Below are 20,854 nucleotides of genomic sequence, written 5' to 3' on the forward strand. Positions count from 1 at the left end.
GGTGTTCTGAAAATAGTCGAGCGGGAGCACTTGGCAAGCTGTGCCACCTCTCAGTTAATAGCTATAGGACTGCTGGAAATAGCTGAGTCAGCTCTAAGCTATTTTCGGAACTCCCATAGCGGTGCCAGGAGGGTGCTTCTTGTTCATTGTGGGTGTCTGGTCCGCCTCCTCGCCGCTGTTTCTCGCCGTTGGCCGGCGCATGCGCAGTAGCTACTGCGATGCCGTGCCCACAATGGGCATCGCAGTGCGCATGCCCCGGCCAAGTAATGGATAGTGCAGGCGCGGGATCTCGCTGCAGAGAAGGAGGACGCAAAGGAAGAGCGGGGCGGGCAGAGGAAGAGGCTGGGGCGGGGATATGACGAAAAGAGGCAGAACAGCCTGGGCTCCAACGAGGTGAACGCCGCCCTGGGCACTTGCGAGCCCTAATTTACATATGTCCGTTTTTGCCTTTGGGGAACTTCACAAGCAAACATCAAAGGTACCATTAGAATCATAGACTGCTATGCTAGAGCGCTATGTAAGCGGTCTATAGGGTCAAAATCTGGTGACAGACTACCTTTAAATGTAAATGAGGTTCTATTTGCTGGCATCAAGCAGAGATCTTGAAAATTATTATTCAGTGAATAAACTTTCCTTACATTAACACAGAAAACCCTTCTCTTTTAGAATATATTCAAATGGCTAAAATCCACATTACAAAAATCAGTAGCTGAAAACAGGTATTTTGGTGACAGCTGCTGATTTTAGAGAAGTTTTTACAAGAGTTTTGGAAGAGATTTTGAGTGAGGTTTTTCTGCTTCTCCATTGACTTCTATAGAATCCACAATCAAATCTGCTTCAAAGAAGTGACATGTCACTTCTCAAGCATTTTGCAAATCAGCTACTCTAAAGGCCTCTTTCACACGGGCGTCATGGATTTGGGCCGGATAAGATGCGGGTGCGTCACGGGAAAATGCGCAATTTTTTCCACGCGAGTGCAAAACATTTTAATGCGTTTTGCACGCGCGTGAGAAAAATCGGCATGTTTGGTACCCAAACCCAAACTTCTTCACAGAAGTTCGGGTTTGGGTTAGGTGTTGTGTAGATTTTATTATTTTCTTAATACAGAATGCTTAGTAAAATAGGGCTGGAGGGGTTAAAAAATTAATAATAATAATTTAACTCGCCTTAATCCACTTGTTCGCACAGCCCTGCTTCTCTTCTGTCTTCTTCTTTGCTTTCCAGGAGGAAAAGGACCTGTGATTACGTCACTGCGCTCATCACATGGTCCATCACGTGATCCATCGCCATGAGGATGAGCGCAGTGATGTCAACACAGGTCCTTTTCCTCCTGGACAGCAAAGAAGAAGACAGAAGAGAAGTCAGGCTGCGCAAACAAGAGGACTAAGGTGAGTTTATTTTATTTTTTTTAACCCCTCCAGCCCTATTTTACTAAGCATTCTGTATTAAGAATGCTATTATTTTCCCTTATAACCATGTTATAAGGGAAAATAATAATGATCGGGTCCCGATCATCTCCTAGCAACCATGCGTGAAAATCGCACCACATCTGCACTTGCTTGCGGATGCTTGCGATTTTTCACGCAGCCCCATTCACTTCTATGGGGCCTGCGTTGCGTGAAAAACGCACAAAATAGAGCATGCTGCGATTTTCACGCAACGCACAAGTGATGCGTGAAAATCACCGCTCATGTGCACAGCCCCATAGAAATGAATGGGTCCAGATTCAGTGTGGGTGCAATGCGTTCACCTCACGCATTGCACCAGCGCGGAAATCTCGCCCGTGTGAAAGGGGCCTAAAGAAAAACTCCACCATTTTACGTTGTGTGTACAAGGTGGAGTTTTACATTGAGGTCAATGGGAAATTGTTGATGGTGTTTTGAATGTGGATTTAGCAGTGGAATATGCCTGTTTTCCTCTGCTGAATCAGTATCAGATTTTGGCTGTGTGAACATGGCTTTAAACACGAACCTCAGCTGCCAGTGTTGTGGGTGCAATGAAGAAATGCAACCATTACTTTTAATGACCCTAATATTTTGTAACCTTTGGCTAGAGAAGTATAATTATAGTTAACTATATCTTTTACAAGAAGATAGGAAATGTGTTCTGCAGACTGAGGTCACAGTACAGTAAATGTTTCCTGGCTGGAGAGCGATTAATCTATGTATACCAAAAGTCTCCCTTTTTAGTATTGTTTAGTGTTCTGGATACTGTGCTTTGTCTGCATGCCTGAGATCTGCTGAATGGGAACTAAATGTGTGCAGGAGGAAGATGAAAAGTGCACGCAGCTCTATGAACTTCGCCCTACTTGGCAGCAGCACTATGATTCCACATCTACACACACGATTTGTTTGGAGCTTAAGGGGCTTTACTGTATGTTGAAATTGTAGTAAAGGATTATATTCTGTGGATCAAAAAACAATGACATAAGCGCAAGTAAAAGATCCATATAACATAATTTTTTAAAAAATTGTACACTATATATGCGCAGGGTAAATCTCCTCTCTTTGTTTTTATGTCTTGGGTGTTTTTGTGGTTTAAGTTACTTTTAGTGAAGGATTACACCGTAAAACTGCTCTGTACTGTGGGGCAAATAGAGTAATAACTCATTCATCTTGTAGCAATAGTTTTTTCTGAATGATCCAAATTACGGTATGTGTTTGTGTACAGAACAGTTGTAGCAATTCACATTTATTTGCATCTAATTTGTCTATTTCTTCTTTATATGATAATTCATAGATTATACACAAATGTCTGTATAGATGATTGCTTTTTCAATAGAGCCATCTGATTTCATCCAGTCTAAAACTGATAATTTTCTTCCTTTTATACATTAATGTGGTTCAAGCTATACTTAGTTGCTTCCTGCTGCCACGTTCCAGCTCCATATTACCGGGCTGTCTTCACTGGATTAAACGGGGTCACGTGCACCGTTGCAGCCAGTGACTGGCCTTAGTGGTGACGTCACTGATGGGTCTCGTGTCGTATGGAGACACGTCATCGCAGAGGCAAGTCATTGGCTGCAGCGGCACACGTGGCCACATCAGTGAAGCAACTAAATATAGCTTTCTTTACAGGTACTGCTGTATAGGGGAATGGATTTTTTTTTTTAAATCTGGACAATGCCTTTAAGATCGTTTTTAGGTGTCTGTAGCCTAATAAGGCTTCGTACTACAGCAGAAAAACCCAGTCCATGTTTGGTTCAGTAGAACAATAAAGGAGTCTAGATCTGTGATAACAGTAAATATGAGTGCGGTCTATCTGTTGAAGGATGTACTGACGTGGTTGTATCTGGAGTCCATGTGACATCTATATATTTCTTCCCAAACAAGGGAGCAGAGCTTACCATAGAAAATGCAAAAACACAGTTTTTTATTTTATTTGAACATTTCTGTGTGTTGGAGGTTTGGGAACCAAAGTAAATTGTACGTTGTTTTTGTCATGGAGGGAACAGGGGCTTTTTAAAAGAGATTTACCAGTAACTGAGGATCCAGCAACTGGGACCCGATTCATACTGAGATAATATTATCCCAGTATGGTTTTTAATGGGGTTGACCCTGCTGGACAAATCCCCATCTATGTGATTATTAGGGCATATGGACATGACAGAGCCTGAGTACTGTGTTCTGGGCCCCCTTTGGAACTCCAGGAGTCCATGTATGGTTGGCCTTTCAGTTGACTAAACACCAGGTACTGCTCCCTCTCCCCCAATAACCCTTTAGCCTGTTGCCTCAACAACTCTCTTATTCTGTTTTAAACTATTAGAATATTGTCCACTTCCAATACTATGCATTGGAGACCTATCATGAGTATGTGCTGCAGGGAGATCCTTCCGTTTTGTGATCAATTCAACATCAAGTAACCTTCCTGGATTGTGGTCAGACAGGAGTCCATCTCCATCCATTTTTCAGTAGATATGATTATGTAGTGCAGCCATACTGCTTGCGGCCAATACATACTTAAGAAATGCAACTTTACATGGTCAGTAGACTTCTTTCTGGCATTTTGCAACATTTAATAAGGTTTACTTTATACTTCTGAGTTGCCTGAAAAGCTGCATCAGTACCTATTTTTGTTAATGCCCCATGTAGTCAAGCGACCATGATCAGTAACTTTGAAAAAAGGCATGTAGCTGTCCGAAGATATTCTACTCTAATTACAAAATTATGTGCAACAAGCTTAGCCGCAACCCATTTTATCAATCCAAAGTTGTCACCATTCTCTTTACCAACCTTGAAGCTACCAGGCGTACCAGCGTTGAACCATGTATCATTACACAGGTGATCGGAATGCACTTTTCTCCAATTAGAAAGAAAAGAGTCACCAGTGATTCATGGTCTAATGAATTAAACTACTGAGGAGAAATAAAGCATGCAGAGAAGAGAACACCGATGGGTTATCTAGTTAGAATAAAGCACTGGAGTTGTCCAGCTTTGTAAATTCATTGCAGGAAGTTCCAGAGAAATAAATTATAGCTCAGTTCTTCATAAAGCTAAAAAGTCTCTAGTAGTGTGACAAAGATGGGCAGTGCTCCCACTTCGTGTCATTGAAGTTCTATGCGATCTTCCAGTCTGAGCTGTAACAAAGAGACAAAATAGTTCATGTATTAGTGTGAGTACTGATTTTTGATAAGTAAAGGGGATATATATATATATATATATATATATATATATATATATATATATATATATACACGCTTGAGAAAGGCTCATGTATGAGCCGAAACGTCGCTCCGTGCCACTTTATGGGTGAATAAAGTTTCTTCACTGACAATTTTGAAAGTTTACAGGAGTGCAGTCCAATTTTTCTTTCTATACTAGTGGGTAAGCACCTATTCCCATACTTGGGCTCTGCACTCGTTTCCCCCTTTTTTGGATGGTGCTGCTGGTGATTTTTTCATTTGTGTGTGTGTGTATGTATATATATATATATATATATATATATATATATATATATATATACTTATCAAATGACGAGGCAGCACTTCCAGCTTTAGGTGGTAGGGTGAAGACCCCAAAACTTTAATCCCAGCTTTAATAGCTTCACCCTACCACCTAAAGCTGGAAGTGCTGCCTCGTCATTTGATAAGTATATATCTTGGAGGAGGGGCCGGCCTCTGTGAGGAATTGCACCCAGTGCACAACGTCTGACTGTGCTGCTGCATTATTTGTGATTTTTATATATATATATATATATATATTATATATTAGAATAAGAAAAATGGCAGTAAAGTTTATCTTTGAAGAACACTTACTGTAGCAGGTAATTCCATCTGCGATATATGGCACTCAGATTTGACTGTTCTCCCGAGCACCTAGATTGCGTCTCTTTTTGGACTTTGTTTTTCTTGAATGGGCCTGTGTGATAATATTAAACCATGCTTAATGTACGGCATTTGTATAATTTGCTGACATTTTCATATGGACAATTGCCATCCAATAGACAACTGGAGTTAATAAAATGTTATATTATGGATGTGCTATAGTATGCAAACTGGATTCCTCTAGGTAGTCAGTCATCGAGGCTTTTGACTCTGCAGTGAGTGGCTACAGAGTTTTCATGTTAGCGCCCAGAGCCCTGCATTGTATTCCTGTCCTGTGTATGATATAGTCACCATGGACACCATTGGTTCAAAAAGGCAGGATTTGCAGACAAGTTTCTCATGAATATCTTATTTTTGTGATCTGCCACCAACACCAAGAATAAGGGGTTCCAAGGCCCCAATGCTGAATGTGGTTTTTGCATTCAGTCTTCAAAAAGATGAATGGGAACAGCGGAAAGAACCAAGCATCCTATCAGACAGGTTGTAAAAGTGAAATATGTCGGTCTCTGGGTAAATCTTTTAAGTATTCATACTTATTTAACTCACACATGCCACTAAAATCATCAGGTGCAGTAACCCTAAGTGCTGTTTTTCAGCCACTGAGCTAATAAGTATAGAAAATGTGCTATTTTTTCAGTAGTATATAGCCTTAATTTTGTTTGAACATACAGGTGAAACTCGAAAAATTAGAATATCGTGCAAAAGTACTTTTATTTCGGTAATGCAAATTTAAAGGAATTGCATTAATGCAGCTTAAAATTAGAATTTTATGAAAAGGTTCAATATTCTAGGCTCAAAGTGTCACACTCTAGTCAGCTAATTAACCCATACCCCCTGAGCAAAGGGGACCTCAAAATTGTGACTTTGGGGTTTCATAAGCTACAAGCCATAATCATCCAAATTATAACAAATAAAGGCCTGAAATATCTCGCTTTGCATGTAATGAGTCTATCTCATATGTTAGTTTCACTTTTTAAGTTGCATTACTGAAATAAATGAACTTTGCACGATATTCAAATTTTTCGAGTTTCGCCTGTATATACGATTTATGGTGTGATGATCTGACAATGCCTTGTTTGTTTGCCTACATTCAGAAGTAAAACTTCCACATTTCAAAAAAGTCAGTCTTAACAAATTCATGGACCCCTTCCCCCACTTCCTGAACTCTAGCCGTTGAGGAACCATTTACATAAAATAAAGAGCTTTCTCTCATGTACATAAAAGATAACAAGCCACTCAAGAGTGCTATTTCTAGTAATCTACATGTAACCCGGCTGTATCAGTGAGGGCTAAGGAAAAATGTCATGTTTTTACCAGTAAATCTAACATCATTTCCATATTTCAGTTGCACAATTACCTTCTTTTGTAATCTTTGAATTTTATCTTCTTGGGAATTGATTTTGTCTTGGTGACTGTCCACTATTGCTTGCAGGGAAAGAATTTGCATGTTTTGCCTTTCAATTGATGCCTATCAAAAAGAAAATTAGCATTGAATATTCTAGGTACCTATGAGACCCCAAATCAGACACTAAAGTACTGTTTATTCTACTTTTTCATTGAGTAGTGCAGATATGCATACTGTAGTCTAACTGAAATACAGCGAAGTACTACTAGGGTATGTAATACGTTGCTCATTTGTACAGGTAGTACTTTATCTATTGCCATCTCTACCAGCTTCTTTACCAAGAAGACACTAATATAAAATACAGTATGTATGCCTAAATGCATGCCACAACCCAAAGCTCTGGATTACAAAGTAGTTTCCCCTTATTTTGTTATCAAACATCCTAATAAAATTTTCATTTACATGACACAGGTTGAAGTCAAACTATTCTCCTGAATAGAATTTAATAGAATGGTCATAAATTTGTCATGGTCCTTTTAACTATTAGAAGTTCATTTGGTATTTGAGAAGAATGCGCTGGTCTTAAAGCGGTTTTCCAGGACCCGATTGGTGAGGGTCCAACAGACCCTATCCCTACCGATACCCACTGTTATCAGCAGCCTCTGGTACTGGAAATAGTAATGTGAATATAACAAGAAGCACAGCTCCTTTCAAAGTGTAGTGGCCAGGCCGGGTTACTGCAGGTCAGCTCTTATTCACTTCAGTGGTAACCCAGTACAGCCACTACACTTTGAACGGAGCTGTTCTTTCTGTTCCATTAAAAAAAGTGAGTTCCAGTGCCAGAGACTGCAGGTAACACCAGATTGGAGGGGGTACAGAGTGTCAAACCTTCATCGATTAGATATTAATGAACTATCCTGAGGATAGGTCATCAGTATCAGGAGCCTGAAGACCCATTTAAAGGTTCCATCTTTGATAATTGATCATTGATCATGAATACATACCAGAATATCTGATGCATTGAGAAGAGATTCCCTTTCATTCCTTTTATCCAGAGCAATTTGGATCTTGTTTTCTAAAGGCTTGATCTTGTTGTCCAGTGAAGCTTCTTCTTCCTTCAGCTTAGCTAGTTCTTCTGAAATCTCTGCAAGCATCTCATACATCTTAGCATTTTCTTCAAAGTTTCTTGTTTTTTGGTCCAGTTGTTCTCCAAGTTTAGTCGCTTGATTTACTTGCCCAGACAGTTTTGCCAGTGATGTATTAAAGTTATGAAGTTGCTGGAAAATGCTTTTGATTTGATGCTTTGTATGGTTGAATTCCCTTTTTAATCCTGACCCAATCTGGAGAAGACCTTCAGAGAGTAGTCTGATTTCATCTTGAGGGTATAAGTTCAATTCTGCTCGAGCTCCCTGAATTGGTGGAGCTAAAAAACACAGTGAGTAAAGCAAAGAAAATGTGCTTCTCATTGTGTACATTTACTGAATTGTAGATCACAAAATAAGAAATCGGTCTGGTCCTTCTACTCCTCAGGCAGGAGATCTTATTCTATGAGCAGACAGCAAGACAGGCAAAATCAGTGTGCTGTAAATTCCACAGTTTAACTCTTTGCTAGCAGATGGCAGCTGTCCTGAGTGTAGCTAAAAAAACATCTGTCACAGAGACACTTCGGTAAGAATGGAAGTACCATGCTGTATCTGAAGTAAAGAGGAGGAGACAACAAGTAGAGTAAAATGTTCCTTTTCAAGTTCTACAGTAGATGATTGTTTGCTAACATCCAGGACAAAACCAGATACTTTTAATTTTAGGAATTATTCATTTTTTGACATTTTAATTTGATCAACTTTCATTTTTTTCTTGCTTTCTTTCTTTTTGTTTTAGAGCTTTCTCTTCTCTGTATGTATGTCTGTTTATCTATCTATCTAGCCAGCTGCCCTATTTCTATCTATCTTATGTCTATCTATCCATCCATCTAATATATATATATATATATATATATATATATATATACCCTTTATCTATCTATCTAGTCACTCTGTATCTATCTATCTACTATATATATATATATATATATATATATGTGTGTGTGTGTGTGTGTGTGCAGTCACCCTATGTCTGTCTAGCTAACTACCTATCCACCCTATAATCTATCTATCTATCTATCTCATATCTATATGTCTGACTGTTTTTCTAGCCACCCTATATCTCCTATCTATATATCTATTCATAAACAGGCTGTTGCCTGCCCTGTTGGACTATAGCAAATAGTGAGTTAAACTTTTAGCACAATTTCGACACCCCCTTATTAAATGCATAACCTTACTTCATAGTGAACATGTTACTTTTGGAATTTCCCACATGAGCTATTTCCTTCACCCACAAATGCTGTGTCATTTTCTGTTGCCACATTTTCAGCATTTATAGTTAGCAAAACTGAACAATACAGTGCATTCATAAAGTCACTGTTAAGTCATTATGCAAGGTGTGATGATACAATAGCACATTTACATTTACAGAAGTCATTCTGCTACTTTTCTGGAAAATATTAATAAAAAGTACAGATATTCCCCCGGAAAATCAGCGATTGATGGAACAAAAATAGGTATTTTATACAGTAGCTTAAAGGGGTTGTCTCACTTCAGTAAATGGCATTTAGAAAGTTAATACAAGCCACTTACTAATGTATTGTTATTCTCCATATTCCTTCCTTTGCTGGCTGGATTCATTTTTCCATCACATTATACACAGCTCGTTTCCATGGTTACAGACCACCCTGAAATCCATCAGTGGTGGTCATGCTTGCACAATATAGGAAAAAGCACTAGCCTATGTGCACTGCCATCATACTGGCCATCAGAGAGGCTGATGCTTTTACCTATAGTGTGCAAGCACGACCACCACTGATGGATTTCAGGGTGGTCTGTAACCATGGAAATGAGCTGTGTATAATGTGATGGAAAACAAGCACTGCAGCCTTCTCGAAGCATACCAAGCACAGTGTATAGTGGCTGTGCGTGGTATTGCAGCCCAGGTCTTTTAACTTGAAAGGGACTTATTTGCACAATGAGTGTGACGTAACTGGCCTAGGAAGAGGCTGCAGCGCTCAACAGAGCGCTGTGGCCTCTTCAGACAGCGGAGTTGATCTGATATTGATAACCTGTTCTCAAGGTAGGTCATCAGTATTTTATTCCTGGAAAGCCCCTTTTAATAGGTATAGGTACCATGCCTTACTCTAGTTTTCCCATGCAGTAGCTCTGGATCCCCAACTCACTTCACCCTCCCTCCCCCCCAGTGGCATCAGGGATGTAAAGCACTGCTAGAACTAGACACAAAAACATATCACTTGATCATAATAATGTTTAATAAATAGTTCTGCTCTGAACTACCTGTCATATTTGAAAGTGACTTACCATATACAAAAGGTTGGGGACCACTACCATCAGCTGTTAAAGACCCCTGATAAGTATAGCGGAAGTATGCAGCATCTTTAAAAAACCTTATGAAGTACTAGGGGATAATGACCCAACATTAGTTTTTTTTTTTCATCCCTGTACACTGTTGCAACTAAATGATTAGAAAGCTAGTCAAAAGATACAGTAGTAAAAGCCCTGAACATGTACAAATTCAGATGAACCCCACAGCACATTCTATGGTGACCTATAATATATATAAACCTTTTTCTAGTATACAATCCTTACCCTCTTTAATTTTGCAAAAGTTGGGACTTTGCTTGTGACGCCCTTTTTTTTCGTTGTTCTTCTTGTGCACCCTACTACATACAGTAGTGTCCTGCTCAGTAGACCAAAGTACACATAGGTGGAAATCTAGTTTACATTTGCAAAATGAACTTTAAAATAAGAGTTGGAATTTGAAAACAGCACAGTTTATATTTGCACTTGGGTTTATCTTTGACCTTTATTACTGTTTTTCAAGTATTTCACTTTGACAGTTTGTTCGATCTAAGTAACACCTAGCTACAGAAGTACAGGTACTGTGAGTTTTTATTTAGAAAAATATGGGATATAAATAATTTCTATCCATTGTAGAGTTAAGTCCATCTAAAATACAAAATAAAACAATTTCAATTAAAACTTTAATTGCAAATCTCTATTGTGTATACAGCTCCAATGCAGAATAGAATTGAATAGTAAAGAGCCAGTCCATCCTTGCTCTAAACATGCCTGATTTCCACATGGCTGAAGTGTTCATTGCTTTTGCAAGGATTAAGCTGAATGCTTCCTGTGATTTAAGCACGATTTCAAAACTATCCAGCACTTTTCCAATCCTTACATAAAGTTGCAGAGCTGTACGTCACTTTCCCAGTGTCTCCCAGTATTCAGATACCCAAAACTTACAATAGGACGTAAAGGTATAACAGACGGTTGCAAGAATAACATTATGGAGCACAGATGAAAGATGGTCATGATACAATGCATTTGGAAAGTCTTCAGACCCTTTAACCTTTTTCATATTTTGTTATGTTGTGGCCTTGTGCTAAAATAAAAAAAAAGGTTTTCCCCCATCATTTTGCATTCAATACCCCATAATGACAACGTAAAAACAGAAGTTTAGAAATGTTTGTGAATTTATTAAAAAGGAAAAACTAAAATATCGCATGGACATAAGTATTCAGACCCTTTGCTGTGACACTTAAAATTTAGCTCTGGGGCGCTCCCATTTCTCTTGATCTTCTTTGAAATGTTTCTACACCTTGATTGGAGTCCACCAGTGGTAAAGTCGGTTGATAGGACATGATTTAGAAAGACACACCCCTGTCTATATAAGATCTCACAGCTGACAATGTTTATCAGAGCAAAAACCAAGCCATGATGAGAAAAAAACTGCATGTAGAGTCCAGAGACAGGATTATGTGGAGGCACAGATCTGGAGAAGAGTACAAAAAAAATTCTACTGCACTGAAAGTTCCCAGTGTCCTCCATAATTCTTAAAGGGAAGAAGTTTGGGACAATCAGGACTCTTCGTAGAGCAGGCCACCCCACCCAACTAAGTAATTAGCTAGAGAAAGCTGAAAAAGCTGAAGCTGTCCACTGACAGTCCCCATCCAATCTGACAGAAAGAGCTTGTGAAAAACTTCAGAAAGGAATGGCAGAAAATCCTGCAGCCTACCTCTCAGGTCACCAAGCACAGCACCATACATTGTACAGTGGATGTGCTTGATATCGCAGCTCAGCCCCATTCACTTCAATAGGGCTGAGCTGCACCTAGGCCATGTGACCAATGAACGTGACCTCACATGGCCTAGACAAAGCTGCTGAGTGACGGTGTCTTCTCAAACAGTGGTCCCAGGTGTCAGACCCCACCGATCAGATACTGATGACCTATCCCCTTTAATAGCATTAGAACAGTGGTGCTTGAATGTTTGTGAACCCTTTCATATTTTTCTATGTTTTTGCATAAATTTGACTTAACACTACATCATATTTTTATACAAGACCTAACAGTAGATGAAGATAACCTAATCAAATAAATTAATCTCATAATATGGCCTCATGCACACGACCGTATTTTGTTTCCGTGTCCGATCCGTTTTTTTTGCGGATAGGGTGCGGACCCATTAATTTCAATGGGTCCGCAAAAAACGCGGACAGCACACCGTGTGCTGTCCGCATCAGTATGTCTGTTCCGTTGCTCCGCAAAAAAAAATAGTGCATGTCCTATTTTTTTCTAGTTTGCGGACAAGGATAGGCATTATTACAATGGATACGCAAAAAAAAAAACGGATCTGCAAAAAAAAAAAAAACAATGCCATACGGAACGTCATCCGTTTTTTTTGCGGATCCAAAATTTGCGGACCGCAAAACACATACGGTCGTGTGCATGTAGCCTATCTCAAGAGAATGTGGGTCATGCAGCAAGACAACGGCCCTAAGCACACAAATCATTATACTAAAGAATAGTTGAAGAATGGTTTTGGAAAGGCCAAGTCAAAGTCCTGGCTTTATTCCAATAGAAATGTTGTAGAAGAAAACAGCAAACAGTTTACGGGAGGAATTTGTTTTGTACAAAGGAATTGCCTAAATTCCTCCAAGTCGATGTGCAGGACTAATCAACAATTACTGGAAACATTTTGCAGTTAATGCTGCAGAAGGGGGTCACACCAGGTACTGAAAGCAAAGGTTCACATATTTTGCCACTCACAGATGTGATATTGGATCATTTTCCTCAATAAATAAATAAACATGTCTAATAATTTTGATTTTCCATTAAAATTTGCTGGTATAATTTTAGAATCATTTGTTCCATGAATTCATGGCAAGCTGTGCTGGCCCAGATGCAGCAAAACAAGCCCAAACCATGTTACTACCACCACAGTGCTGCATAGATGAGATTAGGTTTTTGTGTTTTCCTTTCCCCTAACATAATGCTTCTCATTTACACCAAAAAGTTATATTTTTTGGTTTGCAAACTGCAGACAGACAAAATTGTTATTTTTTGCCATTGACACCATTGATGTTCAGTGTCCTCGTGATGGTTTACTCATGATCACTAACATTAGCTATTGTTAGAAAGACCTTTAGTTGCTTAGAGGTTACCTTTGGGTTCCTTTGTGGCCTCGCAGAATATTACACACCTCACACATGGTGTGGTCTGTGTTGGTCGGCCACTTCTGGGAGGGTAAAAGTAGTCTTGAATTTCCTCCATTTGTACACTGTCTAACAGTGGACTGGTGGAGTCCAAACTTTTTAGAGATAGTTTTATAACCTTTTCCTGCCTCGTGAGCATCAACAGCTGTTCTTTTGAGGTCCTCAGAAATGTTCTTTGTTTATGGCACTCTTTCACAAATGTGTTGTGAAGATCAGACTTTGATAGATCCCTGTTGTTTACAACAAAACAGATTGCCTGCCCACACTTGATTGTCATTCCATTAATTGGAAACACCTGACTCTAATTTCACCTTCAGATTATCTGCTAATCTTAAGGCTGGGTTCACACCTGAGTGTTTTGCAGCGCGTTCCTACGCGCTGTAAAACGCTCAACAGGCAAAAACCAATGTTTCCCTATGGGCATGGTTCTCAACTGAGCGTTTTACATCGCGTACGAACGCGCTGTAAAACGCCCTACCCCCTAATAAGTACAGGAACTTCTTTGGGCCGTATTGTCGCGCGTATTGTGGCAGTTTTTCATTGGATTAATTACACAAACGGGCGTACTACGCGTGTTTCCAAAATACAAAAACGCCTCAAAAACGCCCGATAAAAACGCCTGTAAAAAGCGCTCATCGAATACGCTCAGGTGTGAACCCAGCCTAAAGGCTTACATACGTTTGCCATTCACAGACTTGTGATATTGGATTATTTTCCTAAATGAATAAATGACCAAGTCATTTGTTTAATTTTGTTATCTTTATCTACTTTTGGGACTTGTGCGGAAATCTGATGTAGTTTTAGGTCAAGTTTATTCATAAATATAGAAAATTCTGAAGGTTCACAAACTTTCAAGCACCACTGTACATCCATGCAAATATCTTTTTAATTGAAGGTTTCACTTTGAACCTACATTTAAGTGACCATTGAGTCTAAAATAGTCTGTCAGCCTCTCTTAAGCCTGAAATGACTGGTTACAAAGAATACCAGATAGTAATAAGAGTATTCAACTGAGGAGCAAATAGAAATAAGAGTGGGATTCCCATCTTACACATTCATTGCATATTCAGAAAATATAACACAAATGTCTAATAGGTGAGAGATCCCAACTTAATGTGATCATCAGTGACAACTTTTTTTTTATTAATTGAGAGGTGGCTATGCATGAACATTTTTTGAAGTTAAAGGGGTTTTCCAGGACTTTTTTATCCTTAGGATAGGTCATCAGTATCTGATCGTTGGAGGTCAGACTCCTATCAAACCCTGCGATCAGCTCCATCTCCTGAAATAAACCTAGACTATACACTCACCTAAAGAATTATTAGGAACACCATACTAATACGGTGTTGGACCCCCTTTTACCTTCAGAACTGCCTTAATTCTACGTGGCATTGATTCAACAAGGTGCTGATAGCATTCTTTAGAAATGTTGGCCCATATTGATAGGATAGCATCTTGCAGTTGATGGAGATTTGAGGGATGCACATCCAGGGCACGAAGCTCCTGTTCCACCACATCCCAAAGATGCTCTATTGGGTTGAGATCTGGTGACTGTGGGGGCCATTTTAGTACAGTGAACTCATTGTCATGTTTAAGAAACCAATTTGAAATGATTCGAGCTTTGTGACATGGTGCATTATCCTGCTGGAAGTAGCCATCAGAGGATGGATACATGTTCTCATTCTGTTTACGCCAAATTCGGACTCTACCATTTAAATGTCTCAACAGAAATCGAGACTCATCAGACCAGGCAACATTTTTCCAGTCTTCAACAGTCCAATTATGGTGAGCTCGTGCAAATTGTAGCCTTTTCCTATTTGTAGTGGAGATGAGTGGTACCCGGTGGGGTCTTCTGCTGTTGTAGCCCATCCGCCTCAAGGTTGTGCGTGTTGTGGCTTCACAAATGCTTTGCTGCATACCTCGGTTGTAACGAGTGGTTATTGCAGTCAACGTTGCTCTTCTTTCAGCTTGAATCAGTCGGCCCATTCTCCTCTGACCTCTAGCATCCACAAGGCATTTTTGCCCACAGGACTGCCGCATACTGGATGTTTTTCCCTTTTCACACCATTCTTTGTAAACCCTAGAAATGGTTGTGCGTGAAAATCCCAGTAACTGAGCAGATTGTGAAATACTCAGACCGGCCCGTCTGGCACCAACAACCATGCCACGCTCAAAATTGCTTAAATCCCCTTTCTTTCCCATTCTGACATTCAGTTTGGAGTTCAGGAGATTGTCTTGACCAGGACCACACCCCTAAATGCATTGAAGCAACTGCCATGTGATTGGTTGACTAGATAATTGCATTAATGAGAAATAGAACAGGTGTTCCTAATAATTCTTTAGGTGAGTGTATAGCTACATCAATTGTACTCAATGGGAGCAACTACTGAAAAATTACAGATCGATGGGGGTGCAGGGAGTTTAGCGCAACTACCCCCCCCCCCCCGCCCCCATCAGATAATGGTAATCTGTGAAGAGCCAAATAAGCAGTGCTTCTCTGTTTTTGTAGATTCCATAGACATCAGTAGAGAGAGGAGTGCAAACTGTATTGGCGATGATGCAATAAGCAGTCCCTGGAGGATACTGTGCTATAATTGGTATTCTCTAGTCAATTCTTCTCAGTTCTGCTATTTGTTTGTTATGCAGTTTCTAAGAATTTCCAGACATAAAGAAAATTCATCATAACTAATGATTAGAGGCTTATTCACATGTCCGTGTCTTTTGCAGATTCAACACCCTGGATCTTTGCATGCTCAGAGTTAAGAGTTCAGGTCTTTTTTTTACAAACTTTGTATCATTTTTCTATGCAATGCATGAGTGAAAAACAGAGACCACACAAGAATGGCAACACAGGCTAATTGAATAAATTGGGCTTTCTGCCTGAAAAACGGAATAAAGTAGTGCATGCTTTCATCCTTTTTCCAGTAAACCAGCGCTTCACAGTAAAAGATGTACATCTGAATCCATCTGTGTGCTGTCAGGGGAGAACACAGACAGTACATGGACGTCAATTACTGACATGTGAATAAGTCCTTACATAGCAATTCCCCCCTTAGCATTAAGACAATTACTTTTTTAATTTTATTGATGTCATTTACTGGTTCAAATAAGTTGCATAAAAGCTTCACCGTGAGCCAAATAGAGGATGAAGTGATAGCATTGTGCTGCCTACACTGACAGCTTTGTGTGGGAGTAGAAGTCTCAGCATTAGGTTCTCGGATGCTGATTAGAGGGGATTTACCAGAGTTCTAGCATGCCTTGAACTTTGCCTTGCTTGGCAAGAAAGCAAACCTTCACTCCATGCCTGAATATGCTATGCAAATAAAACCTGCTGCTATTACATCACTGGGCGTGCATGGATTTGAGTGAAATACTGTATAACATCCTTTCATTCTAAGCCATTATTCATTCTAAGCCATTATTCATTCTATCTATCCATTTGTATTTCATTGTATAATACCATACTTTTGATTTTGTAGCATACACTGCCACATGTATGCTGAACCTAGGTTACGGCATTATTAATGTAATTGTAATTCCTTGACCTTTTAATTGCACATTAGAAATTGCCAAAGCCACCTTTTAAGAAGGTAGATATCAAAGGTGTTTTTCATCTTAACACCAATCTACAAAAAGGAGTCTATAAATTATATACCTTATGGGTACATTACAAAGTACATCTGCTACAAAAACATACTAAATGGTACACCACTTATCAAAGACAAATAAATAATCTTTATAGTTAGTCAATCTATATATATAACTGGCAGAAGGACCCGGCTTCGCACGGGTATATTTCATCTATTTCATTTATTGTTAGTGTGTGTCATTAAAAGATATCGACAGTATTCAGTATAACAGTGACATCTACAGCACCCCGCCCCTTTAAAGCTGACCTACAGCAGTAAAGAAAAATAGCTGGGTTGTTATGGAAACCTGGTGTAAAACTGTGCGTATGTGGAGACTAAGGGCCTGTGAGCTTCTATTGGTTGATAAGGGTCATGTGACCAGGCTTTTATTGGCTAATGCATTTTTTGTGAATATCTCACGCAGGGATGTCCTTTTGAACAGCTCACGCTCAGACAGCACTGTGCTGTCTGAGCGTGAGCTGCAGGGAGAAAGTCACCCTCCCTCCCACGAAGCTGACAGAAGTTGATTTTTACCTTCATTTTTTCAATCCCTGTCTGCTGCGGAGTGGGAGGGGGTGTGACCTGAATTAATTTGAGTGTGGTTTAGCGGGTCTCGGGGGCGGGGTTTTAAGTCCGTCTTTTGAGGGTGGCCTGAATGGCTACCCTACCTGCCCCCTGAACTGTGACCTCCACAGCACTCCACTCGCTTAACAGTGTCATCCACAGCGTCCTGCCCCTTTAAATGTGACCTGCAGCAGTGAAGAAAAATGGCTGGGTTGTTATGGAAACCTGGTGTAAACTGTGTGTATGTGGAGACTAAGGACCTGTGAGCTTCTATTGGCTGATAACGGACATGTGACCGTGTGTATGGCAGTTGGGATATGAAGAGAAAGACCTGCAGGCTTCTATTGGCTAATGTAGGTCATGCGATGTGCCATATTTGCATTTTTTTGGGAATATCTCAGGAACGGTATGTCCTAGAGAGCTGTGACCTCCACAAGATTTCTTTCCAGGTAGCAAGGACTGTGTATACCAAGTTTAGTTGAAATCGATGGTTGCGTTTTTGAGTGATCGCGGAACATACATACATACATGCATACAGACATACATACAGATATACATACAGTATATACGTCCTTCTTTTTATATATATCACTCAAAAACACAACTATCGATTTCAAAGAAACTTGGTATACACATCCCTTGCTACCTGGAAAGAAATCTTGTGGGGGTCACAGCTCTCAAGCACGTACCGTTCCTGAGATATTCCCAAAAAATTACCTGCATTAGCCAATACAAGCCTGCAAGTCTCTCTTTTCATATCCCAACTGCCATACACACGGTCACATGTCCCTTATCAGCCAATAGAAGCTCGCAGGCCCTTAGTCTCCACAGACACACAGTTTTACTCCAGGTTTCCATAACAACCCAGCCATTTTTCTTCACTGCTGTAGGTGATCTTTAGACTAGGACTACACGACACATAGGGCACAACTACACTGCTACATGCATCCATCTTGGATGAATTATTTGCGACTGTCTTGTCGCATTCGCAGCATGTCGCAGTGCGACACCATAGCCTATCATTATAAAAATTGTTGCACGACTTTGGTACAACAAAATGTCGCACGACACATGTTGTAATATAGCCCTAGCCTTAAAGGGGCAGAGCGCTGTGGAGGTCCCTGTTAAGGGAGCAGGGGCCACTATTAAAGGTGCAGGGTGCTGTGAAGGTCACTGTTAAAGGGGCAGACACTGTGGAAGTCACTGTGGAGCTGTGGAGGTCACTGTTAAAGGGGTGGGCACTGTGGAGGTCACTGTTAAAGGGGCGGGCACTGTGGAGGTCACTGTTAAAGGGGCAGGGGCCACTATTAAAGCGGAAGCTGCTGTGGAGGTCACTGTTAATGGGGCAGGGGCCACTATTAAAGGGGCAGGCTGCTGTGGAGGTCACTGTTAAAGAGGCGGGCACTGTGGAGTTTACTGTTAAAGTGGGAAGGGGCCACCATTGAAGAAGCAGCTGCTGTGGAGGTCACTGTTAAAGGGGCGTTCACTGTAGAGGTCACTGTTAAGGGGGCAGGCTGCTGTGGAGGTCTCTGTTAAGGGGGCAGGCTACAGTGGAGGACACAGATAAGGGGACGGTCTCCTATGGAGTTCAGTGTTAAGGGGCGGGGTGCTGTAGAGGTCACTGTCAAGGGAGTGGGGTGCTGTGAAACTCACTGTTAAAGGGGCGGGCTGCTGTGAAGGTCCCATTTTAAGAAGGCTGGGCACTGTGGGGGGGTCAGTGTTAAGGAGTGGGGGCTGTGGAGTTAACTGTTATGGGGGATACTGTCTATCTTTTAACGACACACACACACACAAACATTAAGTGAAATAGATTAAATATACACTTGTGAAGCCGGGTCCTTCTGCTAGTATAATAAATATAAAAACATGGCCTAATCCATACACAGAGACAGGTAAAGACCCCTCCTCAACATGTAAGGTCAAAAGTATATAATACAGCAAGAAGTAAAGGACCCAAACTATGGGAATGAAGGTGTCCTCTATTCCATCTTCTAATATCAGGACATAAAAGCCAGTACAAAACACATCTTAATATATATATACATAAATAGTACCAGCCAAGGAGGGAGAGGAGTCACTCCCCAACGCATGTTTCGTCTTAGCATCTTCTGGGAGTATGAATCAGTATATAAAGGAGTTCAAGACCCATGAGAAAGGAGGCCACAGGTGTATGTAATAAAATGAGTAAACCTAATCTCCCCTCCTGGCATGCAAGGAAGGAGCGATCAGGCAATTCCAACCAAACATATATACAAAAAAAACATATGTAAAGAAAAAAGTGTTACAATACACCCTAACCACACCGAATGCACAAATCATTATAAATTGCAAATATTATAGATATATAAACACACACCGACAATGACATCGAAAATCTAGCATTCAAAGCAACACCTGCCTTGTAACCAAAGAATGCGCTCCACAGTGGAAAGCGGCGTCCCCTGCTGGAAAGACAACAGCGCTGCCCGAAGTGTGCATTCTGAACAAAGCGGTGCCCAGCAGAGATGACGTCGGTGCTCCATAGTGGAAAGCTCAACCGAGGAATGAAAAATGTGTGAAGAATATAAACCGCCTAAATATTTCTAATTAAACTAAAGTGCAAATGTGCAAAATAAAATAAAATAAATGTGTACACCCCACATCCAGCCAGTCAGCTGTTTTGCAGTAGCTTTGGCACTGGAAGTCTGTGCCAGAACTGCACAGCTCTGTCCATCCAAGTGAATGGAAGCAGCACTGTAGAAGCCAGATTCATCCACTACACAATGGACAGAGCTGTGTAATTCTGGCATTGACTTTCGGAGCTGCAGCTACCCTGAAACAGCTGCTCTGCAGGGGTTGGACCTCAGGATAGGCCATCAATAATAAAATCCTGGAATACCCCTTTAATTTACACCATTAAACTGATGTAAATCATGGCATAAATCTACACCTGCTCCTAGGCATAGATTTGCTATATTTGTGCACAGGTGCAACAAATTTATTAAGAGGCTGTGCCTCGTAATAAATTTGGAGCATCTTACTTCAGTGTACTTTTAGATTAAGAAAAGCATATAAAAGACCATCAAGTAAAATCCACCCATAGCAACAAAATGTATCATTACACTCATATCATCAATAAGATCTAATAGTTTATTTGGAATCAGCCATTCAGAAATAGACTTAAAGTCGGCTCCAACGAGGTATGCCAATCTTTTGGCATAAATCAGGTCAATTGGGCCCTACAGAAATATGTGCTGGAAGTCTTCCTGGTGTCTACTCGAAATAAACATTACAGATGCTACTAACTGCAGACATACCTTTGTTTCAAGAGTCTGAGTGGAGTCACATTGACTGATTCCTGAGCATCAGCAGTATTCATACTCGCCAAAACGTGTTTACAGTTAATCATTTA

At 40.4% G+C, this 20,854-nt stretch overlaps 2 protein-coding genes across 4 annotated transcripts in view; one reads left to right on the forward strand and one right to left on the reverse strand.

Moving 5' to 3' along the window:
• Positions 1 to 20,854, forward strand: part of DOCK8 (dedicator of cytokinesis 8) — a 193,897-nt gene that overhangs the window by 83,300 nt on the left and 89,743 nt on the right. The gene's annotated exons all lie outside the window — the stretch shown is intronic.
• On the reverse strand, positions 1,692 to 20,808 carry LOC120989183 (angiopoietin-related protein 3-like). Of its 2 annotated transcripts, none has more exons than XM_040417109.1 (5): positions 20,760 to 20,808; positions 7,673 to 8,362; positions 6,681 to 6,791; positions 5,255 to 5,357; positions 1,692 to 4,576 (listed from the first exon to the last, which is right to left on the reverse strand). In XM_040417109.1, exons 2-4 carry the CDS (start codon positions 8,141 to 8,143, stop codon positions 5,289 to 5,291), a joined length of 651 nt encoding a protein of 216 aa, XP_040273043.1. In that variant the 5' UTR covers positions 8,144 to 8,362; positions 20,760 to 20,808; the 3' UTR covers positions 1,692 to 4,576; positions 5,255 to 5,288. The 2 variants fall into 2 exon arrangements, with proteins under 2 accessions (XP_040273043.1, XP_040273042.1); XM_040417108.1 differs by lacking the exon at positions 20,760 to 20,808 and adding an exon at positions 10,364 to 10,455.

This window comes from Bufo bufo, chromosome 2 (genome assembly GCF_905171765.1).
Source record: "Bufo bufo chromosome 2, aBufBuf1.1, whole genome shotgun sequence".
NCBI classification, from domain to species: domain Eukaryota; kingdom Metazoa; phylum Chordata; class Amphibia; order Anura; family Bufonidae; genus Bufo; species Bufo bufo.